This window comes from Elephas maximus, chromosome 25 (genome assembly GCF_024166365.1).
Source record: "Elephas maximus indicus isolate mEleMax1 chromosome 25, mEleMax1 primary haplotype, whole genome shotgun sequence".
Classification (NCBI taxonomy): domain Eukaryota; kingdom Metazoa; phylum Chordata; class Mammalia; order Proboscidea; family Elephantidae; genus Elephas; species Elephas maximus.
This window is the reverse complement of record NC_064843.1, coordinates 31,281,568-31,297,648: the sequence shown is the minus strand read 5'-3', so window position 1 is coordinate 31,297,648 and position 16,081 is coordinate 31,281,568. Positions and strand designations below refer to the sequence as shown.

The 16,081-nt window shown below is 49.7% G+C and overlaps 1 protein-coding gene across 2 annotated transcripts in view; it reads right to left on the bottom strand.

The window, feature by feature from the left end:
• Positions 1 to 6,928: 6,928 nt before the first annotated feature.
• Positions 6,929 to 16,081, bottom strand: part of KIAA1755 (KIAA1755 ortholog) — a 42,122-nt gene continuing 32,969 nt past the window's right edge. For both annotated transcript variants that reach the window (XM_049869727.1, XM_049869728.1), the window contains 2 exons: positions 15,124 to 15,345; positions 6,929 to 10,062 (listed from right to left, as the gene is read on the bottom strand). In XM_049869727.1, the coding sequence (XP_049725684.1) occupies positions 9,343 to 10,062; positions 15,124 to 15,345 (942 nt within the window). In that variant the 3' untranslated portion in view covers positions 6,929 to 9,342. The remainder of the gene's footprint in view (positions 10,063 to 15,123; positions 15,346 to 16,081) is intronic.

Here is a 16,081-nt window from a genome sequence, read left to right as displayed (position 1 = left end):
GATCCTCAGTTCCCTCATCCATAAAGCCAGGACTGATATGAGGATGAAGTGAGATAATGTAAGCAAATTGCCGACATCAGTGCTGGCACAGATTATTTTAAATTGTATTGATGTTAATTAACTATGCCACGTACTGAGCGGGGCCCACCTTGAGGCCTCAGATATGACCCTGCCCTCAGGTTATGCACAGTCCTGTGCAAACGAAGGCCAGGCTAAGGGAGAGAGTGCTGGGCATGAAGGACAGATGGGGTGCTGTAGGGTTCAGAAATGGAAGAGGGTCTTTCTGACTTGGGTGGTGGTGTCAGGGTGGGTTTCCTGGAAGAGGTGGCCTCTGGGCAGGGTCTTAGTCAAGGCTCTTTGGAGGATGAAGACTCTAGGAAGCTTCCATTTCTTTAAAAAAAAAAAAAAAAATCTAGTGAAGTTCTAATTTTTATCTTCATGACAACTTTGATGCTCGCTTTGAAATGTCAAATACAAAATTATTTTCTTCAGAAAGTTCTTTTTGAGGTCTCTGCATTCGTGTTTCGTCTTCCTATTGTTTCATCCAGGTTGCAAGAAACAGAAGTCCCTAGAGCTTGCTCAAGCAGGAAAGGAGGATGGATGAGGAGACTGAGGGCAGATGGGGTGGTGAATGGTGGGACCAGTGGCGAGCAGGGCAGCCTGGCCTGGCGAGGGGTGGGGCCGGAGGGAGGGAGGTTGCTGCCTCGGGGCCTCTGGAGTCTGGCTCTGAGCTCTGGGCCTATTGACTTGAGTCGTCTGGGCTTATCAGCTTTAGTCCTTCCTCATCAAGGACAGTTTTTTTGTTTTCTGTGGCTGTAGCTGCATGAGCTCCTCCCAGCTCTTGAATCTATGCATCCCCAGTTCAGAAACCGCTTTGCATCTCTGATTCCCAAGTCCAAATCCTGGGAAAAAATCTTATTGACTCTCTTGGGCAATGTGTTTATCCTTTATGGAATCAACCTATGACCAAGGGGCAAGATCACACAGTATAAACAGAGAACTAATGGGGGGGGGGAGTCCCTGGGTGGTACAAACAACACACTTAGCTGCATAACAGAAAGGTTGGAGGTTCAGTCCACCCAGGGGCACCTCAGAAGAAAGGCCTGGTGATCTACTTCCAAAAAAATCAGACACTGACAACCCTCTGGAACATAGTTCTACTCTGACACACGTGGGTCACGGCGAGTTGGAGTAGGCTTGACTGCAACTGGTTTGGATTTTTTGGTTTTAATGGCTGGGCGGAAGGGAGCGGGTATTTGTCCCCTACAGCTGGGTAATACTTTGAAGTGTAGAACAGGGAGAAGGCTAGCCCAGGAGGAGGGCACAGCATGGGCAAAGGCTTTGAGGTAGGGACTAGGGCCATTTGTTCGTATCAGCCAGGGGTGGATTATCCAACAGGCAAGGTAAGCACGGTGTTCCCTTGCTTACCAGATCATCTGTAGTGAACAATTGCACAGTTTTTCACCACATCAAAGATCCTGCTTCTTTGGTCTGGTATGGCTGGTATCTCTCTCCCAATCCAACAACACCTTCCTACAGAATCAAAGCCTCTGTTCAAATTTACAGTCCCTTACAGGGACCCTGTAAGCAAGATAAGCACAGGCTTACTTGTGCTTGCTTACTAGTCTGTAGTAAACAATTTCACATGTTTTTCGCCACATCAAAGACATGGCCCAGACAGGGAATCATACCTGAATGTGCGGCAGAGCCACAGCTCAAACCCCTGTTTCCCTCTCTCAGCCCAGGCTGGGAGGCGTAGGAGGGAGTAGTAGCAGAGGAGCTGGGAGGATGAAATCAAGAAATAACAGGCTTCACAGGAGCGGTAATGACATTTTAACTTGAAAATTGCAAGGAGACAGGGCAGTGGAGGCATATGCAAATTTAATGCAGATGAGATGCAAACGAGCCTGCCTGGCACACCTGGATGCGACTCAGTGACAAATCCTAATGGGCACAGCGTGGCTGCCTGATTGATTATCAAGGCCAGCTGGGATGACAACTGAACTCCCTCCAGGGAGCTGGGGAGAGGTGAGATTCCATTTCTAGGTAGCACTGACCGCCCTCTGGTGGGGAAACCTCCCCGCAAGGCATGGCCGTATCTAGTCCAGCGACGGCAAGTTCGGGATACACTTGCTACCTCTATTCCTGGCAGCACACATTGCAGACATCATTAATCCATCGTAGAATTCTTTCTTACTAAGCCAACCAGGTACTCTAGGCAACTCAAACTAGTCCATGAGTTTCTATTCATTCATTCGTTGATTCATTCATCTAACAAATTTTGGTAAGATTCTTCCCTGTGCCAGAGATACATTGAACAGGGCAAACTCGGTTCCCACTCTCACGAAGCTTGTGGTTTAGGAAGAGATTTGGGCATTAACAAAATATTGCAAAATAGCAGTTGAGGTCAGTGCCATGAAGGAGAAGTGCATGGTTTTCATAAAACGGGGTATAACTCCTTCAGAGTGGCCAGGACCCTGCTACTGGTTTCTGAAGAATAAGGAGGGCTTAGCTAGTTGAAGGAGCCATGGTGGCGTAGTGGTTAACAGCTCACTAGTAACCAAACTGTCAGCAGTTCGAATCTACCAGCTGCTCCTTGGAAACCCGATGGGGCAGTTCTATTCTGTCCTATAGGGCCGCCATGAGTCAGAATAAAAGGCATTGATGGTTCAGTGGTAGAATTCTCGCCTTACACGCAGGAGACCAGGGTTCAATTCCCAGCCAATGAAGCTCGTGTGCAGCCATCACTTGTCCATCAGTGGAGGCTTGCGTGCTGCTGTGATACTGAATGGGTTTCGGTAGAGCTTCCAGACTAAAGATGAACAAGGAAGAAAGGCCTGGCTATCTACTTCCAAAAATCAGCCAGTGAAAACCCTATGAATCACAACGGTCCATTCCCCAACAGATCATGGGGATGGTGCAGGACTGGGCAGTGTTTTGTTTTGTCGTGCATGGGGTTGCCACGAGTTGGGGGAGGGAGGGGACCAATTCCATGGCAGCTAACAAAAACAAGAAGAACCCAGTTGAAAAGGTGATGAAAGAACATTCCAGGCCTTGAGACAAGAGCTTGCAGCAAACTGTCCGTGCTCCACCCAGACCCCTTGTGATCACTTCGTTGCCTGAATTCAGGGCCTCTGGCTCTGTGTGCTCAAGCTTCTAGGAATCCTAACCTGTGACTCTCTTCTGCTTGCCTTCGGGCTACCGACCCCTGCTCTGTGCAGCGTGCTTTTGCAGAGGGCCTGGAGTGCCTGGGAGGTGTAACTTATACTGCAGAGTTTCCTAAGAAATCAGGCAGAGGCTGGGGCTTGGTCTGAAGTTGCATTGTTGCTGGACTTCCTTCCTTCCCTGCTCTACTTTCCCCCTTCCCTTACTGGTTTCTCCCAAGATTGCCTCTTCAATGAGTCACTTGCACCTGAATCCTCATCACCAAGTCTACCTCCGGGCAACCTGAGCTCTGAGAGAGCTTGGCGTGCTGAGGAACTGAAAGGCAGTCAGTATTGCTGTAACTCAGAGAACATGGAGATGGAGGACTCAGGTGAGGCTACAGTGCTGAGACACCACCTGTAAGACAGTTTGTCATACTGTGATAGCTTGCATATTGCTGTGGTACTGGAAGAAATGCCACTGGGATTTCAAATACCAGTAGGGTTAGCCATGGTGGACAGGTTCCAGTGGAGCGTCCAGACTAAGACAGACTAGAAAGAAAGGTCTGCTGATCTACTTCCAAAAATTAGCCAATGAAAGCCCTATGGATCACAACAGAATATTGTCTGATATGGTGCTAGAAGATGAGCCCCTAGGTTGGTTGGAAGGCACTCAAAATACACAATGGCTGCAACAATGGACTGAGCACACCAACGATTGTGAAGCTGGTGCAGGATCGGGCAATGTTTTATTCTGTTGAACGTGGGGTCACCATGAACTGGAGCCAACTCAATGGCAACTAACAGCAATAACAAAGTGGTGGGCGGATGCCTGGCCAGGTAGGGCCTTATGGTTCATATAAGGCCCTACATTTTTATTGAAGAGCCATGGGTTGGCACGGGCAGTGGTCAGCAGGGACTGACGTTATTTCACATCTTTGCTAAGGTCCTTCCAGCTTCTGTGTGGGAGACAGGTGAGGGGGTCTGAGCAGCTGCAGGAAGACCACTGAGGTTACCGTTAGTGTTGTCCAGAGTAGAGAGGATGGAGGCTGGGCTGAGGGTGGGGAAGGTGGAGGGAGAGAGAAGTGGAGGATTGGAGAGAGATTTGGGGTGGATTTGGGGACTGGGGGAGGTTCAAAGACAACACCCAGGTGTCCAGGCTGGGTGACTGGATGGACAAAGGGAGGCAGAAATGGGAGTGCAGACCAGGGTTCCACATGTGAGACAGCATCAATTTGCCATCCCTGGTCTGGCTCAATCACCCCCATTTCACAGATGAGAAAAGTGAAGTTAGAGGAAGTGGTTCACTCAAGATCCTCTATCATGTCCCACGCAGTGGCGGACAGGGCCCCAGGAGTCCTGTTGTCCAGCCAGAGCGCTGACTCTCCAGGGGGCCTGCTGGCTTTGGCCTCTGAGCATTATTTTTTAGCCAGGAGGGTGGGGTTTCAGGCCAGACCGGTTTGTCCTGGGTGGGAAGCCAGCTCACAGCCCCCAGAGAACAGAACATGTCTGTTTCATGAGGGCAGTCTGTGCCCTGACCCCAGCCAGCTGTCCTGCCTGGACTTGATCTGGGTTAACTAATGGGCAGAAGGTATAGGGCGGCCACCTCAGAGTGGCTGATGAGATGGAGGTTCATCACTCTTCTGGGTTTGGCATTGATCAGAACTAGGTCCAGATCTGAGGTTTCTGCTTCTCAATCCCCTTCTTGGCTGTGTGACCTTGGACATGTCATTTCTCCTCTCCAGGCCTCAGTCTCCTCATCTGTAAAATGGGGGCATTCTAGTGCATGACTTCTGCATCCCTCAGGGTTGTAGTGAGTATCAGACGAGGAAATGGATGGACAAGAAAGTACTTTGCAAACTGTAAAATGTCTAGAAGTCTATTTGGGCTCAGTCCTAGCTCTGCCCCACATCACTGCCTAGTTGACTTTAAAGACTTTGCTTCTTCACAAGACGACCTCTCCTCTGGAGAGGAAAAAGTCTGATGTAGAGCTGGGGGATCCAGAGATCTTACTATTCTGGCCCAGCAGGCTTAGAAACAAACCCATTGGACAGATGGAGAGATGGAGGGCCAGCCCTCTGTTTGGAGTGTTCAGTTTAAACCTGGGTTCAAAGGCAGTGCTCTCTGATTCCAAAGCTGAAAAAGATCCTTATCCATACGTTGTTCCCATTGAACAGATGGGGTAAACTGAGGGCCAAAGAGGGGAAGCAACCTGCCTAGGGTCACCCAGGGAGTCAGCAAAGAGCAGGAGCGGCATATGAAATCCCTGAGTCCCAGGGCATGCTCCTTCTACCACCCCTTGCCCACTGACCCCTTGGGCTTGAAAACAGGGTTCCTATCACAGTGGGAGATTCAAAGTGATGTCACTGGCAGACTTGGGGTTCCGTGCAAGCCTCATCTTCTTTCCATCCGAATGAACTGCAAACTGAAAAATCTCATGGGGGGACACTGCAGCCTCCATCTCCCCAGAGCAGCCTCCTGGGGGCTGAGGCTTTGCTGGTTCAAAGAGATGTCATCGCCTGGGCAGGGTTTTGGAAAAAGCCAATAAGTTAGGCCGCTTTGGCCTTTGAGAGGCAACTGGGGCTCCAGAAAATCCACAAGAGCCTTAAAAGTGGGAAAAACTCTTTGGGAATCAATAAGGGAGTTTATTGTGGCCTCCGGAGAAACTTCTTCCTTGATTTGTCAGGTGATGAAGCAGAGGCTGGCGGGACTGGTGCCAAAGCAGGTACCCTTTATCGAGTACTTACTATGTGCCAGGCACCTGCCTAAGACCTTGTCACATACTGATTCATTTAATACAACAAGCTTCTAAGGTCTTATTAGCCTCACTTTACAGGTGAGGAAACTGAGGCATAGTGAGGTAATATAACTTGGCCAGGGTCTCACAGCTTGTAAGTAGTGGAGCAAGCGGGAACCCAGTCAGTTGAACCGCAGCTCCTGTGTGAATAACCACTCTACTGCCACACTGTCCCTTACATTACGAGATACCCAGATGCAAGTGCTGCCCAGCAGCCCCTGAGGGCCCACAGGCTCAGCCTAGGAAACAGCCTGAGCGAGTACAGCACATTCACAGCCTAGCCGGCCCAGAGTCTCCTGTTTGAGGATTCCTTTGAGATTTGCCAAGTGCTGGCTTTAGGCTCTCATTTCATCCAGACAGCGTGGCTGTCCAGGGTTTGAGTTCTGCATGGATTCTTTAGTAAGGACTTGAGGGTCAAGCCAAGCCCAGACCAGGACCCTGAGCACATGGCAATGGCCAGACATAGCAGTACTACTAAGGGGACAAAGCCAGTTGCCACAGCGGACCCAGCAACCAGCCGAGGTTTGCCTGAGGGTGAGCAGCTGTCCCCACCCTGCCACCCACTGTGTGACACCAGGCAAGCCACCGAACCTCTGTCTCAGTTTCCTCCTCAGTAAAATGGGATGAAATTAGCACTGTCTTCGTGTGGCTATTGTGAAAAATCCAGTGAGCCCTGTAAATCCCCGTAAAGGGCTTAGCACAGAGCAAGGCACAAAGAAAAGGCAAAATAAACGCTAGCTATTAATATTATTTTTTTTAATTAATACTATTACTACACATTATATTATTTTTATTGTATTTCATTTCTGCATCCCTGTCTCCCCCAGGGATTGCTGTAAGTAGATGCATTGTTGGGGGTAAGGTTCTTTTTGGAGAGAGAGGAATGCACAAGGTGACCTTGGGGACCCCTCCCATCCAAGGATTCTTGCCCCACCTCATCCCCTCCTCAGTCTCCCTCCTCCCCAGCAGTAGCTGCGGTCTCTCAAAAGTCAGTTTCCATCCTTGTACCCCAGATTCCCTGGCTCCCTGCCTCTGACCCCCACTGGCTGGGTGCTGTTGCCATGGCAACAGCATTTTAAAAGCCTTTGGCCCCCCTCTGAGGCGACAGGCATGGATGGAAAGGGGCTGATCAAATACCTCCTTCACTGTCAGGCTGGTCTGGACCAAAGGTCTGGGAGCGGGACACAGGAAGCAGAATTGTCTTGGGGGGGGCAGTTTCAGCCCCTAGCCCCCAGCCCCCAACTCCAAACCCCCAAGTGTTTCTCAACAGCACCCCCACTTGCTGAGTTGCATGAGGAAACACCTGCACAGTTTGTTACAAATGCAGCTTCCAGGCCCCCCTTCTCTGCCGCTCCAAGATTCTAATTGTCTGGGGTGGGGCTCCCCAGGAAGCTGCCTTTTGACCAGCTCTGCTCATGGTTTTGAGACAGGCAGGCCCCAGACACATCTGGAGAAATTTTGAGTCTTAGAAAATTCCTAAAGGCCTTTTGGGTGTTGAGGTTTGCATGACACTCTCTTTGCTGAGGTAACTCCTTAGAAGCCCTGTTGGTCCTGCTAGCCCTGCCTCTGCCCTTCCACACCTCATTTGTGGCAGAACATGAGCCCCCATGGTCTTCCCAGAGCCAGGAAATTTCCAGGGCCCGGACACCAGCAGAGGGCTGGGTAATGCGTGCTCAGGCAGAGAAGGAGGCACACGCTCTTTTACCATAATGATGTCCAGGGGATGCGCTCTCAGGGGTCAATCTGGGCAGTGTGAAAGGCGTGGCTGTCTTCTAGATACTCCATCCTGAGATCAGAGAGTGTAAAGACCTCTTCCCACTGTCCCCCACCCCCTGCTGCCTGAGGATGGAGCTCCCCACCCTCCCCCAGCCCAACTATCAGCAGAACCCTGCTGACATGTGGCCCAAGGCTGTGCCTAAAGAGAGTTGGGGGCCTGGGTGGGGAAGCAGAGTCTGAGGATATGGTGGGGAGAGAAACAAGACAGAGGATATTGGAGGGGGAGATGTCTCTCTCCTGAATGCAAGGATAAGATTTTGTGAAGTTCCTTGAACCTGGAAATGACGACTCAACACCCACTGGAGAGGCCAAGCAAGATAGAACAGAGAAGAGCGGCAGGTCCTGTCAGTGCCCACCCTTACCCCTTTGGCTCACACTAACTGGCTGCCAGCTCCAGCAGGTACATCTCTGTTGAGGCCTTTCTGTGGCCAGTGGAGCCTACTTTGTCTGGAGTCCAGAAGTGCTGGGGAATTAATTCTACCTGGGAATCACCCTCAACCAAATAACTCAAGGGAGTTGATGGATGAATACCCCAGCTCCCTTGCCCCTTGGATGGGATAACGGGGGCACGTTCTACTCTCTCTCCCAGAAGTTCCCAGTGGGATTGAGCTCCAGTCGCCCACAGTAGTAACTTGCTGGATAACACACCCTTTACAGGCTGCCTTCCCTGACCAAATTCACTCCCCCACTCCCTGACCAGAGGACCCTGGGTTGAATTGTGTTATGGGTTGAACTATGTCCTCCCAAAATTTATGTTGAAGTCCTGGTGCCTGTGAAGTGACCTTGTTTGGAAATAGGGTTTTTGAAGATGTCATCAGTTAACATGAGGTCATACTGGAGTAGTGGGTCCTAGTTCAATCTGAGCAGTGTTGATATAATACAGTGGTATCATAGGACCATGTGACAATGGGGTTATGCTGCAGCTATAAGCCAAGGAATGCCTGGGGCTACTAGAAGCCGGGAGAGAGACAAGAAACGGTCTTCCCCTAGAACCTTCAGAGGGAGCATGTCCCTGCCAACACACTACATTTGTGAGACTGTGAGACAACAAATTTTTCTTCTTATAAAGCACCCATTGGTGGTACTTTGTTACAGTAGCCCCTGGGAAATGAGCACCCTGCCAGATAAATTACACCTGAGTCTTTGTCCCAAAGTCTTCTTCCATGGGAACCGTAACACAAGAAAAAAGAAAGCCACCCCTAAACCTCCCCACCCGGTAGATTCGGTAGGAGGGCGACCATGCCCCACTTGTCAAAGGGAAAGCTTGGGTACTTTCCTGAACTCCAGGTGGGTATCTGTCCTGATAAAATGAGACCTGTGGAAGGGTCTGTATCGCCTCCTCGTTCCACAGTGAGACGGGAGTTGTGCAGCCAACCTCGTGCTTTATTGCACCCCGGTCCTGACCCATACCCTCACGCTTGTGAATGTGTGAGAATCAGACCTTCCTGGGTTTCCTAGGGCTGGGAGCAGGGCCACAGTTCTCACCATCCCAACACAGGCCAAACATACAGTCAGCACTCAACAGCCACATCTTGATGGCATTGGCCAGGGCTCCCCAGCTTCCTCTGCAGCTGAGTACCACCCCACCTACCCCCAGAGCCTGCCACAATTCATGGGGACTCCCACCTAGAGGGACGCAGGGGGACTTGTCTGAGGGGAGTCCTCCAGAGACGTCTGTGAGTCTGTTCCGTCTGAGGAGAAGCTACCCCCAGCTGGGTGGGAGACCTGGCTGAGAGGGCCCAGGCACAGCTGCCTGGGGAGCCACTGTCGTGAGAAGGGGGTAGCAGGCGAATGCTCAGAGGCAGGATCCAGGGGCTCACGGGGGCCTTTGCATTCATTAGCGTCTACAGCCTGGCCGGCTTCCTGGGGCAGAAGGCCTGGCTGGAAATTTCTGTACTGCCTGCCTCTGGTGGCCCAAAGAGGCCAACAGGATTTTGGCAGACGCTCCATACCCAGTGAGTCCCGCAGGGGTGGGTCCTGCCATTGCCTGAAAGAGACGTCTCCACTCAGATCCTGGACCTTGGCGGCTACCCCTCCCAGTTCTGGGTGTGTCGAGTGGACAGTGGGAGTTGCTGGGCGGGGGCAGTGAGCCAACGCCTTCTTCAGGAGGGTCCGGATCTCCTCATGTCGGCCCCGGGCCTCCTCCCACAGGTCTTGGCCCAGGTCTGCCCAGCTCAGGGAGGCCACCTGCAGCTCCATGGCTGTGAGCTTCTCAGCAGGGAACTCAGAGGCCAGCCGCTGCAGGTAGCGGTGGAGGCGGCGCTGGTCCCCAGGGCTGGCCCCTTGGGCCTTGCCCAGCCTGAGCTGGGTCATCAGGTCCTGACAGTCCATGTGGAACCATGTCATCTGGGAACAAGAGAGAGAGAGAAGTGGTGCTGAGGCTGGGGATCCGTGAGGGCAATGATGTGCCTCTCTGAGCAGAGAGGGAATTTGACAATTATTGCCTGACTGACTTAATAATAAGTGACCAATTAATGTTAGGATCTCCTTCAGCTTGGCCATGATTTGCTCTGATGGCTCTGATGGCGAGGATAACAATGGTTCCCCTCTCTTCCCAGTACCCTCAGGATGTTCCAGCACCTTCTAATAGATATGAGCACCAGCAAGGACTTACCCTTCTCTGGAACTCAGTTTTTCCCTCTGTAAAATGGGAAGTAGAACTAGGTGATCATGAAAAGCCTTTTGAGAGCTGAGAATTTGAAATCTGGAACTGTATTACCTTTATGAGTGAGGCTGAGCGGGGAGCCTGGCTAATGTTTATTGAGCACCAACTGTGCCAGGACATGCACATGTTATGTCCCAGTAGCCCATCTTACAGAGGAAGAAACTGAGGCTCAGAGAGGTGAAGCCACTTGCCCCAGGTCACACAGCAAGTACTCGAACTCAGATCTGTTGGGCCTTCAAGATGCTATCTTCCAAGAACCTCCTTTGGCAGGAGAACCTGGTGAAGTCAGGAGGCGTACCCTCCAGTCACACAGGGAGGAAGTCAGCCCCCACACTCCTCTGCCCCCATTTTGTGATTCCATCTGTCCCTGATTCACCCACAAAATGTCTGCAGACTGCAAAGGAGCCAGCTTCATCTCAGCCACTGGTGAAAAACATAATCTTTCTCTCCATTAATTTAGAACCCGACAGCGAACTGTTAGGCTGTGGGGATTGGAAGAACCATTTTCTCTGAGGAGACCATCTTTCCGTGGATTAAGGAAACTTGTCTTTAGATAAATGGCTTCATATTCACAGAAGCACACAGAGCTCATGGCTGGGAAAGGGCTCCATAAATCTCCGTTAGCGGCACAGTCGTGTTATGGTTATTCAGCGTCAAAGCTACGGCACCCACTCTCCCCACCCGGGCTGGGCCAGCACTGGGCTGGGCTGTCCTGTCTGTCTGTGACTCGACCTTCCAGGCCAAGCTGGCCAGAGATGGGTGGCTCCTCAGAAACAATTTTGCCGAACCCCTTGTACGGATTAAATTTGGAGCCAGAGGGGAGAAAGGCCCTGGCCTGGCTGGTTGGCAGAGGGGACTTCCACTGAGGGATGCCACCTTCCACTGTTCGCTTTCTAAGCCTTCCCACATGCCATCCCAGTCCCCCTCCTCTGCCTACTCCTCGCTCCCCCTGCACCCCCTCCTCAGTCACCCACAGCCTGTACGGAGCACGGTCTATGTGCCAACTCTGCGCTGGACACAGAGACAGAGCCGGGAACCAGCTGTGCCTCCCCTGCCTCAGGGAGCTCACCTCACAGGGGAGACGGACAAGAAACAAGCAGGGGATGAAGCAACAGGATAATTTCCAATCACAAGGAGCACTGTAAAGTGATAAAAAGAGGGTGACAGGAGAGAATGGGGAGTGGGTGGGTTCTCTGGCGGGGAGGGGTTGGAAGGACCAGTCTGAGGAGGGGACATGTGAGCTGAGAGTTGAAGAAAGACAAGAAACCAGCCAGTGGAGGGAATGCAGTCCAGGCTGAAGGAACGGCAAATACAAAGGCCTCAGGGCTGGGACAAACTTGGTTCATCCAAGTGAGATCAACGGAGAGGAAAGTGGCTGAAACTGGGAGCAAGGGAGAAGCTTCCAGGCGCTCTTAACCCTGAGGCTTTATTACAACTACTACTATTAATAAATGGTGCTGGGAAAACCGGATTTCCACACGCAGAAAAACGAAACAGGATCCAGGCCTCACGCCATATGTAAAAACAAATTAAAAATGGATTAAGGACCTAAGTAAGCAAACTAAAACCACAAAATTCTTAGAAGAATAAACAGGGGCAAAGCTGTCAGGCCTAGCTTTTAACAGTGGATTATCTAATATAATAACAAAAGTAAAAACAGCGAAAGACAAAATAAATAAACGGGACCTCATAAAAATTAAAAACCTTTGTTCATCAAAAGACTTTACCAACAAAGTGAAAAGACAAGCTATTGACTAGGAGAATATCTTCAGAAATCATATATCCGATAAGAATCTAATAACCAAAATATAGATAAAACTTCAACAACTTAACAACAAAAACAGAAATAACCCAATCATAAAATGGACAAAGGACTTAGACAAAGAGGACATTCAAATGGTCACTTAAACACATGAAAAGATGCTCAGCATCAGTAGCTATCAGAGAGATGCAAATAAAAAACACAATGAGATATCATTTCACTCCCACTAGGATGGCTAAGATTAAAAAAAAAAAAAAAAAGATGGCAAATGCCTGCACCATCCTCTTGATCGTTGTTATGCTTAAGCCCATTGTTGCAACTACTTTGTCAATCCATCTCATTGATGGTCTTCCTCTTTTTCGATGACCCTCTACTTTACCAAGCATGATGTTCTTCTCCAAGGACTGGTCCCTCCTAGAACTACCATACCAAAAAATCAAACCAAACCCATTGTTGTCAAGTTGATTCTGACTCATAGCATTCCTACAGGACAGAGTAGAACTGCCCCATAGAGTTTCCAAGGAGCACCTGGTGGATTCAAACTGCTGACCTTTCGGTTAGCAGCTGTAGCACTTAACTACTACACTGCCAGGGTTTCCAAGAACTACCATATGACCCAGCAATTCCACTCCTAAGTATACACCCAAAAGACTTGAAAGCAGAGACTTAACCAGAGACTTGTACACCAATGTTCATTGCAGCACTACTCACAATAGCCAAAAGGTGGAAATGACCTAAATGCCCATCAAAAGATGAATGGATAAACAAAATGTGGTACATACATGCGATAGAAAAAATGAAATCCTGATGCATGTTACAATACGGATGCCGCCTGAAGACAGTATGCTGAGTGAAATAAGTCAATCATAAAAGGAAAGATACTGTATGACCTTACTGGTATGAAAAGACAAGAAAAGGCAAATGTACAGAGACCAAAGTTTACTGATGGTTACCAGAGGTGGGAGGGCAGGAGGCTGGAAACAACTGCATTGATTAAGGGTAGGGTTGCACAGCCGATTATTTAATTGCAGTTGTAAACCTGTAAGACTGGCAAAAGGTGTGTGACAGATATATTTACAACAACAACAAAAGTAGCTGCTAAGCCTTCTTATGTACAATCAAAAACTCATGGGATTTGGTTCCTTGTTTTGGAGGCTTAGGGTCATAGTTTCATGGGACATCCCAGTTAATTGGCCTAAATCCGTGTTTAGTGCTTCTGTTCTACCTCCTAGTTTGTTGTGTAGTGCCTGGGGTCTTAAAAGCTTGGAAGCGGCCACCCAAGGCACAACAATTGGATTCTATTCACCTGGAGCAACAGAGGAAGAAGGAGAGTCAGGAGTAGGAGGAAATGGAATGTTCAGCTAATTGCCTCCATGAATGACTGCCTCCTTTGCCATGAGATCAGAACTGGATGGTGCCCAGCTACCATTACTGAAATTTCTGATCAAAGAGTCTATAGAAGAATCCTGATCAAAAGGGAGAAAATACATAACAGAATTTCAAATTCTCACAGATTCCAGACTTTCTAGAGCCAACGGGGGCCGGATTAAGCCCTGAAATGATTGCCCTGAGATAATCTTGAAACCTGAAACCAAAAATCTCCTCTGATGTCTCCTTAAAGCCAAGCAAGAGTTTAGTTTAACTAGTAAAAAATGTCTGCCTTGAGCATTATGCTGTTTTAAGTACTATCTATATGGGATCAAATGGACAAGAGCAGCTCGAAGGTTAGATAGCAACCTTAGGGGGCTGTGAGTTTACTATGTTAACAGGGGAGAAACAACTCAGAGAAGGTGGGCGAGAATGGCTGCATGACTCGAATTGTAGCTGCCACTGACTTGTCCATGTAGAAGGGGTTGGTTTGATGTATGTTTTGCTGAATCTATTCTCAACAACAACAACAACAAAAATGGTACTGAGATCTCAGGAAGCACGGATGGGGCACTGACCATGTCCACCGCGGTAGATTAGTGTTGTTGTTATAGTTGTTCTCCTTTTGTAAAAACAAATAAACCTTGTGCAATAATACAAAAAAAGAATAATCAATATCACTGAACGATACGTGTAGAAATTGTCAAATGGGAACTTGCTTTGCTGTGTACACTTTCACCAAAATTCAATAAAATATTATTAAAAAAAAAAGTCAGTGTTAATGATAATAATTCCAAGTTTGAGCCAAGCTAGGACAGAGGGTGTTATGGGCTGAAATTAGCAAGCAAGGGAAAGACGTTTCCAGATGCCCTTAACCCTTCAGGCATTACTACTACTATTACCACTACTACTAATATTGATGTTAATAATAATGATTCCAAATTTGAGCAAAGCCCCAAGGCAGGGGGTTATTTAAATTTAATTTAATTCTCTCCCTACCCAATTAGGCTGGCACCAGAGCCATATGGTCTCAGTTTGAGTCTCAGCCCTGCCACTTCCTGGCTGTGTGACCTTGAATGAGTTACTTGACCTCTCTGTGTTCCCTTGTGTGTAAAATGGGGGTAATAACAGTACCTGCCTCATAGGGTTAATATGACAATGAAACAATATGAAGAATGACTAGAACAGGGCTTGGCACATAATAAGAATCGCCAATATTGTTATTGCTGATGAGCCGCTGAGGCCCAGAGCGGTGCAGACTGTGGCTGAGGTCACACAGCCATGCTGGCACCCGCAGCCCTGACTCTAAGTCTCAAGTATAAGAAGCAGGTGATATGTGAGGGTCCTTCAAGAGCTACCATTTGGTCACTGAGAGGCTGCCTGGTGTAGTGGGACAAGCTGGGGTCAGGGGTCAGCTGGACCTGGTTTAAAAGGGTGATAATCTCTCAAGCCTTGTTTTCCCTTCTGGTAAGAGTGGATAATGTTCTTTCCCCCTCACCGGGCTGTGGGTTAAAGGAACGAATCACGCACAGAGCTTAGCGCTGAGTCTAGGCCCTTCTCTACTCTTAGCCCACCCAACCAGGCGTCTGTGGGGGAAGGGTGCAGGGCTCACCTTCTTGCAGAAGCGGTGTAGGTGGAGCAGTGTCTCCAGGTCTGTGCGTTGCCGCTCGGCCGCCATGTAGAAGTGGGTCAGCTTAGCCTGGAAGGCCCGCTGGGTGGTGGCGAAGGCCGCCATCTCTGGGAACCCTGCTTCGCCCGCCTTGCCGGCCCCTCCAGCCACAGCTCCCAGCTGGGCCGCCTGTTTGGACAGCTCGAGGCCACGGCAGTACTGCGCCTGCATGGTAGAGAAGGTTGTCCACTGAACTCCTGCCTAGGCTGGGCCTCCCCCCGAGGTCAGTAACCTCCCACCGCCCTGCTCTAAGTGGTGAGAGTTGCTGAGCCTCAGTGTCCTCATCTGTAAGATGGGGACCCTAAGAGTATCCACCTCACAGGGCTTAGCACACGCTCGCCTGGGTGGTTTGAGCCCACCAAGGGGTGGCTCAGAGAAAGGCCTACTTCTGAAAATCAACCACTGAAAATTCTATGGAGCATGGTTCTACTGTGACACACGTGGGGTCGCCGTGAGTTGGAACGGACTTGATGGCAACTGGTTAGTTGGTCGGTCTCCCCTACTGGCCTGGGAGTTCCCTGAGGGCTGAGACAGAGGCTGATCAGCCCGTGCCCCAGGGCCCAACACATCGAAGGTACAGGTTCCTGCCCTCGCTCTCTGAGGCTTAGTAGGTCTAGGGGGCTATTGGTCGCCGTTGAGCTAATTTGACTAACGGCAACCCCAGGTGTGCACAGTAGAACTGGGCTCCATAGGGCTTTCCAGGCTGTGACCTTTTAGAAACAGATCACCAGGCCTCTCTTCTGAGGCACCGCTGGATGGATTCAAAAAGCCAACCTTTTGACTAGTCGAGTGCTTAACCATTTGTGCCACCGGGGACTCCAGGTCCAGGGTGGAGCAGTGGAATCTGTATTTTAAGAAACTCTCTAGGGTATTCTGAGAGAGACAGTCTTTGGACTTGGCA